Raw genomic sequence first — 8,108 nt, forward strand, 5'->3', positions numbered from 1 at the left:
GTGGAGTTTGAGTTTTTTAAGTTGACAAAGAACATTGATGGATTTGTAAGCAAATGGGGAGTTAACAATGTTTTGTGTATATTGGATGAGGCTTCTTTAGTTTTTTCTTTTGTTTGAGTTTGTATTTATGATTGGTTTTTGTCTGTTGTTTGACATAAGGAGTGTAAAATAAAGGATTTTTTTAAACCTCAAACCTCTCTCCCTCTCTCTCTGAGAGTGGTGGTGGTGAGTCTGTGAGAGTGAAAGTGTCTCAAACGTATTTTGTTTGTTTTTTTGTTTTTGTTTTCCAATTTTCTTCACTTACTCTGGTTCTAAGTCTTGGGTTGTATTTTTGAGTTTCAGCGCTTGTAGCGCTGTTTGTTTGTGGGGATGGCGTCCTTAGAGACTCTTTGAGGAATGGGATTTGACAGCTGGTGATCTAGTTGGCCGCAGCAGTTTAGTTTATGCTTCCAGGATGAATAAGGGAGTAGTGGGCGTTTTGTGAACCAGCTGATTGTCAGCAGGGTGACAACAGGCGGAGAGTACCTCCACCCGGGTTGTTGTCTCGGGCGTGCCGCCGTTCATTCCCAATGCTTTGTTGGAGAAAGAGCTCCAGCGTTTTGGGAAACTTGCGAGTGGTTTTAAAACTGTTGGTTTGGGATGTAAACACGTTCAGTCTTTCAGGAGGCAGGTGTTTATGTTCTTAAACTCTGCTACACAGACGCTGGAGTTTTCTGTCAGAGTGAAGTCTGAAGACGGATCTTACATGGTTTATGCCAGTACTGGGAGTATGAAATGTTTTGAGTGTGGGGATGTTGGACATAAGCGGAAGCTCAGGTTGAGGGGAGTGGAAGTGCGGAGGAGTGGTTGGAGCTCCTCCCCCGGCGGAGGGGGGAGTGTTTCGTCCTCCATCAGTTGACCCTGATGCCGGGGAGGGAAGCAGTGGTCTGCACGGGAGGATACTGAGAAAACTGAGTCTCTAAAGGATGCCTCCGATGGGAGCAATCAGGTTAAAGAAACAGATCAGACGGCTGCAGCGTTTACTGAAGGTGGTGCTGCTGAGGATCAGTCTGCAGCTTCACCTGCACAGGTAGAGGACATGGACTATGACAGCGTTTCAATCGCAGATTCACAAATGTCTAGTGGTTTGTACACTCTGGAGGAAATGAATGATTTTCTGGATGAAACGTTTGGTAAACAAGTTAAAGTCCTTGATTATTTTCCTGATGCAGAAAAAAATTATCAAGAGCATTTTTTTTTTTCCATCAATCTTTTTATTATTATTTTTGTGTTTTTACAAATATGTCTGCCATAAAACATACAACCAATACAGTCAACAAGACCAACAAAACGCCCTCATAGGTACACACTTGCATTTCTTTTAAGCATACCGGAGATAATAGTCCACTGTTGAGGCTCCTTTGTTTAACATTGTGGCTCAACATAAGTCTTTACTTTAGCTGAGTTCTTCTTGAGACAAGTCCACGCCTTCAACAAACTCCAGGAATGGTCTCCAAATGGTTTCAAATAGTTCTCTTTTCCCTTTTTGGAGATACGTTATCCGTTCCAGAGGTAAAGTCTTCAGCATGTGTTCGATCCATTGTTTGATACCTGGACCTGTTGCTCTTTTCCAGAATAGTGCTATCAGTCTCTTAGCTTCTAGTAGACACAAATCTATCAACAGTTGTTCGCTTTTAGTAAACAATGAATTTTTTGGATATAGACCTAAAATGAGAAAAACCGGATCTAATTCTACATCTTTTGAGATTAGGTGTTCTACAGTTTCTTTTACTGCTTTCCAAAATCTTTTAATATTCCTACATTCCCAGATACAATGAAACAAGGTCCCTTTCTCCTCTAAACATTTTGTGCAAATGTCTGGTATATTAGAATTGTACCGATTTAATTTGACTGGTGTAATATATATTCGCATTAACCATTTGTACTGCAGTAACCTTAAGCGAGAGTTAACGGTTTGTTTCTGAGCCCTTATACAGATAGATTGCCAGTCTTCCCGTGACAAGTTTACTCCCAGGTCTGATTTCCAGGCTTCCAGTTTCAATACTGAGTTTTCTGAAGAATTAAGGACCAAAAAGTTGTAAAGTTCTGAAATTGCACCTTTACTTGTGCCGTTTTTGTCAGCAATTTTTTCTAGAGGGGACTTTGGTGGTTTGGTTAGTCCTTTGTTTTTTGACCCAATATAGCTCCTAAGTTGAAGGTATTTAAAGAAATACTTTCTATTTATATTAAATTTCTGTCTGAATTCTTCAAATGACATCATGTAAGTTGAATTTTTTTTATATAAAGCTTGAATTGTATCTGCTCCTTTGGTGGCCCATTGTTTAAATACTGGATCTGCTCTTCCTGGAGTGAAGTTTTCATTTCCCCAAATGGGAGTAAATTGTGATAATTGAATTGGTTCCTTTGCAAATTTCTTTACATCATACCATATTTTGATCATGTTTCTAACTATAGGGTTAACCGTTTTACCCAACAATTTTGGAACTGAATCAGAAAAAATAAATAAAGGTAAGGGGGGACTTACTGACTCAGATTCCATTTCTGTCCAATGAGGGCCATCTTTGACATTAAAATAGTATCTAATAGTCCTAAGTTGGGCTGCCCAGTAATACCACTTAATGTTCGGACACCCTAGGCCTCCCTCATTGTGAGGTAAATGTAAGAGAGACATTCTAATCCTGGGCCGTTTATTTTGCCATAAAAACCCACCAATCAGTTTCCTAAAATTATCAAACCAGTTTGTAGGAGGCGGCAGGGGCACATTCTGAAAAATATACAATACTTTTGGGAGTATATTCATTTTGTAGCTGTTAATCCTGCCAATCAGTGATAGGGGAAGGGACATCCATCTATTGATAGTTTCAGTGATTTCTTTTGTTAAATGTTCATAATTCTTCTTGCTAATCATATCAAGATTTGGAAATATTTTAATTCCTAAATAAGTGAGTTCACCAACAATCTTAAATTCTGACCTTATTTCTGAGGACAATTCTTTTTCGTCCAATAATAGTAAAGAAGATTTAGTTTTATTTATTTTATACCCTGAAATATGCCCAAATTCCTCTATTAACTTAAGTAAACTTGGAATAGATTCTTTTAAGTTTGAGATGAACATGATTATATCATCTGCATATAATGAAAGTTTGTGATTTACTTGTCTTATTGAGATGCCTGATATGGTTTTATGGGACCTTACAGCTATAGCAAAAGGCTCCAATGCTAAAGTAAATAGTAAAGGGGATAAAGGACATCCTTGCCGACATCCTCGTTTGATGTCGATTGGTTTAGACACATTTTTATTTGTTAAAATTTCCGCACTAGGATTTAAGTATAGTAGGTGTATCCATTTTTTGAAGTTATTTCCATAACCAAAACGATTTAAAATGTTGAATAGGTAGGGCCATTCGACTCGGTCGAACGCTTTCTCAGCATCTAGTGAAAGAAGTGCTTTCCCTGATTTTACCCCTGCATCGTGAATAATGTTTAGAAGCCTCCTCACATTGTGCAGACCTTGCCGTCCCAGAATAAAGCCATTTTGATCCCTGTGTATCACTGAAGGGAGAGACTCTTGTAGACGAATCGCTAATATTTTACAGATTATTTTTAGGTCAGAGTTAAGCAAACTTATTGGCCTCATGTTTTCACATTTATTGCTGGGTTTCCCTGGCTTGGGAAGCATAAAGATTAAAGCATTTGTCATAGATTTTGGTAGGCCACCATTACTATATGCCTCTTGGAACATCTCTAACATAGGGTTTATTAGACGTTCTTTGAATTTTTTATAAAAATCTATAGGGAACCCATCTGGCCCAGCTTTCTTCCCTGCCTTCATGCAGTCTATAGCCTGACCAAGTTCTTCTTTCGTAATTTCAGCTTCCAGCTGTTCTTTATGATTCTCATCTATCGAGGGAATAGTTAGCTTGTTTAGAAATGAGTCGTGCTCTTGAATAACAGAGGTGTCTTGAGAATCATACAACTTTTCATAGTATTTCCTAAACTCATCATTTATTTTGATTGGGTCTACTAATGTTTCTCCATTACTACCAATAATAGAGGTTATATTTTTTTGCACTTCCAATTGTTTTATTTGCCATGCCAAGAGTCTCCCCTGTTTTTCTCCTTGTTCATAGAATGTCTGATTTAATCTTAATAAACTGGAGGCCGCTCTGTCTGTCTCTTCCCTGATCGTCTCTCCTGCAGTGAATCAGTGGCAGGATGAACCAGAGTTGTTGTTGTCTCTTCAAGATGCTCCTTTAGGTTGTTTTGACGGCCTGGGGAAGAAGGTTTTGTACCATGTCTGTGTAAAGGTGCTGAATTTACGCTGTCTAGCAGAAGTGAGGGTGTCGAGGTGGCTTGAGTTTTTTGACTCCACCTCTTCCCCGAGAGGCTGTTGGCGGTCCCTGTGTTGAGAAACGGGTGGGTGACCTCCAGTGGAGGATTGTGCATGGGGCCATAGCTACAAACACCTTAATCCTGGCGTTAGTGTTTCCTGTTGTTATTGTTCTCATGATGAAACATCATTTCATTTATTTGTTGAATGTTCAAGATTGAAGCCTCTTTTTGTTCTTTGAGGTCATTTATTTGGTGGTTTTGGTGAACAGTTTTTATTTATGGTCCATGGTACAAGAAAGAAATCTGTTCACATTCTTTTGAATTTTATTTCAGAGACTGATAATTGCTGGAATTCGTGTGGAGTTTGAGTTTTTGAAGTTGACAAAGAACATTGATGGTTTTGTATGCAGGTGGGGTGATGAGACATCCTTAGTTTTTCCTTTTTTTGAGTTTGTATTTATGATTGTTTTTTATTGGCTGACATGAGGAGTGTACAATAAAAGGAATTTAAACCTCAACCTCTCTGTGTCCCTGCGTCTCTCTGTGTCTCTCTCTGTGTCCCTGTGTCTCTCTGTGTCTCTCTTTGTGTCCCTGTGTGTCTCTCTGTGTGTGTCCCTGTGTCTCTCTTTGTCTCTCTGTGTGTCTCAGGTGGTCCTGGTGGGGATGGACATCCTGTCCTCTCTGGTCAGCAGACTGCAGGACAGGTTCAGGACTCAGGTGGGAACAGGTGAGTCCTTCATCAGGTGGAACCTTTATGGAGTTTTTCTACATCTCTGATCGTTTTAATCATAAAATAATTTCAACTTTTTATAATTACAGTAAATGTTATTATTTTACGTTTATTTAAAGTTTTTCTTTTCAGTTGTTGTTGATAAAATCTGATCATTTTTGACTCTAAATGTTTATTTTTCCTTTTTTCTGCTTGTTCAGCTAAGAACTCCTTTCAGGAACTAAGACTAAGTTAAAGTGTGTGTTTAGATCTGTAAGAAAGAAGAATTTATTATAAACTATAAATATTCTCCCTGCAGCGTTCAGGTTTGAAGCTCTGAGTTTACGAGGCGCACCTGAACGCACCACATCCAACCAATGAAAACGTTTAGTTTCATTAATTCAATAAACCTTCTGAGTTTCTGTCACCTCAGTTCTGCCCAGTCTCATCGATCGGCTGGGAGACTCCAAGGACCAGGTCCGGGACCAGGACCAGGCCCTGCTGCTGAAGATCATGGACGAGGCCGCCAACCCCCAGGTACAGGTCTGGACTAGACTGGACCGGGACTGGACCGGGACTGGACTGGGACTGGAGGACTAGAATGGGACTGGAGGACTAGACTGCGACTGGTGGACTGGAGGACTGGGCTGGGACCAAAGCAGAGAGTCTGGTCCTTCATGGAAATCCATTGTTTGATTGTTGTTTCTTTATTTTTGATGTTTGTTTGTTTATTTACAGTTTGTTTGTTTAAAGTCTTTGTTTGTTTGTTTGTTTTCAGTCTTTGTTTGTTTGTTTACAGTTTGTTTGGGAGCGGATGATGGGAGGATTCAAACACAAGAACAGCCGGACCAGAGAAGGACTCTGTCTCTGTCTCGTGTCCACCCTGAACCTGTGAGTGTCTCCGCCTCCTTGTTTAAAAAGTTAAATTTTAGCCTCAGATGATTTGATTAGGTTAACCATGATGGATCTGTGTTTGATTGTGGACCTGATTGTTGTTTCTGTTGTGAAGCACTTTGAGTCGCCTTGTTGCTGAAAAGAACTGTAAAAATAAATCTCACACTTTCACTGTCAAATCAATCCTGGAATAACCTGGAGAGTTTTGGAACAGAGGCCGGAGTCTCTGGGGTTATCAGACAGGAGGGGTGGGGGTGTCAGTTCTCATTCAGACTGTGTTGTTGTTGTTGTTTGTTGCCTCAGGTTCGGCTCTCAGAGTCTGACTCTCAGTAAGATCGTCCCTCACCTCTGTAACCTGCTGGGAGACCCGACGGCTCAGGTAACCCCACATCATACATTCATTTGTTGTTGTTGTTAATTCAGCAGAGGGGAGTCTGTTCTCTCTGCCTCCTGATTGGCTGTCATCATGTCCTCTGGAGGACAGGAAGTCACGCTTCCTTCACTTCCTGTTCAAAGAAGTTGACTTTAAGCTTCAGAGTCTTTGTTGTTGCTGTGACAGAATGTCCCCGACTTCATGATGAGAACATCCCCTGTCTCCTCCCTCCTCCCCTGTCTCCTGTCTCCTCCCTCCCGGTTCTGAAGGTCCGAGACGCCACCATGAGCTGCCTGGTGGAGATTTACCGCCACGTGGGGGAGCGGGTCAGGATCGACCTCGGGAGGAAGGGTCTGCCTCAGTCACGGTGCGTTCGAGTGCTCAGAACCACTGTACTTCCTGTTTATGTCCCCTGACCCCAGCGGCTCGGACCCTGATTGTTCAGCCCGGTACCGGCTCGGTTCCTGTCCTGACTCTTCCTGTTTCCTGTCTTCAGCCTCAACATGATCTTCAGTAAATTCGACGAGGTCCAGAGGTCGGGGAACATGGTTCTGTCTCCTTTATCAGGTAGGATCCTTCATCCGGTCCTTTGTCCACAGGTGTTCCCTGGGTCCATGTTCCCTGTCTTTGACTCCAAACTGGTCCTCAGTCTAAGATCTAAAAACGACCCCCTAACCCCCCGATCCTTCTGTGGTCCTTCAGGAAGAGATCAGAGTTCAGAACCTCTTCTGGTTCTGGTTCAAGACCAGTTTGGTGTCTCCAGGGACAGGTCCTGGTCTCCTGCTGGTGTCAGCTCTGACCTGCGGTTGATCTGGATTAATCAGGACATCTGAACTACATTTCATAAACAGTCTAATCTGAGCAGCCAATCAGGAAGCAGGAAGACAAACTGGACCAACAGGAAGTCGCTGACTGTAAAACAGGAAGACAGGAAATGGACTGAAGGAGCTGTTTCAACCCAACAGACAGCTCAGTGTGGAGGACAGGGCTTTTATTTTGTAGGAGTGGTGTCAGCTGTCGTCCTCAGAGTCTCATGACGAGGCTGGAGGGGACAGCTTCTGGTCCAGTAGGTCCACAGAGACAGAACCCGTCCTCAGGTAAATCAGACAGCTGCTGCTAATTTCTGCTGATGTTTGTTTTATCTTTTTATCTGTGTGCTGAGACAGGAGGACAGGTTCTGTCTGTCCTCGGCTCTGCTGCTGAGACAGGTTCTGTCTGTCCTCGGCTCTGCTGCTGAGACAGGTTCTGTCTGTCCTCGGCTCTGTGCTGAGACAGGAGGACAGGTTCTGTCTGTCCTCGGCTCTGCTGCTGAGACAGGTTCTGTCTGTCCTCGGCTCTGTGCTGAGACAGGAGGACAGGTTCTGTCTGTCCTCTGCTCTGCTGCTGAGACAGGAGGACAGGTTCTGTCTGTCCTCAGTTCTGTCTGTCCTCAGCTCTGCTGCTGAGACAGGTTCTGTCTGTTCTCGGCTCTGCTGCTGAGACCGGAGGACGGGTTCTGTCTGTCCTCGGCTCTGTGCTGAGACCGGAGGACGGGTTCTGTCTGTCCTCGGCTCTGTGCTGAGACCGGAGGACAGGTTCTGTCTGTCCTCGGCTCTGTGCTGAGACCGGAGGACAGGTTCTGTCTGTCCTCTGCTCTGCTGCTGAGACCGGAGGACAGGTTCTGTCTGTCCTCGGCTGTGCTGCTGAGACCGGACTGGTGGACTGGACCAGGACAGGGGACTGGACATAGACAGTTGGACTGGACCTGGACAAGTTGACTGGACCTGGACAGGTGGATTGGACCTGGGTCACTTCAGAACC

The 8,108-nt window shown here is 43.1% G+C and overlaps 1 protein-coding gene across 2 annotated transcripts; it reads left to right on the plus strand.

The window, feature by feature from the left end:
• Window positions 1-4,166: 4,166 nt before the first annotated feature.
• LOC108229456 (CLIP-associating protein 1-A) lies at window positions 4,167-6,875 on the plus strand (the record flags this gene model as incomplete). Of its 2 annotated transcripts, none has more annotated exon segments than XM_025003511.2 (6): window positions 4,167-5,059; window positions 5,475-5,578; window positions 5,820-5,932; window positions 6,239-6,314; window positions 6,578-6,675; window positions 6,805-6,875. In XM_025003511.2, coding segments are annotated over 6 exon segments (526 nt in total), but the record flags the coding sequence as incomplete, so codon positions are not given.
• Between the last annotated feature and the right edge of the window lie 1,233 nt (window positions 6,876-8,108).

Source organism: Kryptolebias marmoratus, unplaced genomic scaffold (assembly GCF_001649575.2).
Source record: "Kryptolebias marmoratus isolate JLee-2015 unplaced genomic scaffold, ASM164957v2 Scaffold176, whole genome shotgun sequence".
Lineage (NCBI taxonomy): Eukaryota > Metazoa > Chordata > Actinopteri > Cyprinodontiformes > Rivulidae > Kryptolebias > Kryptolebias marmoratus.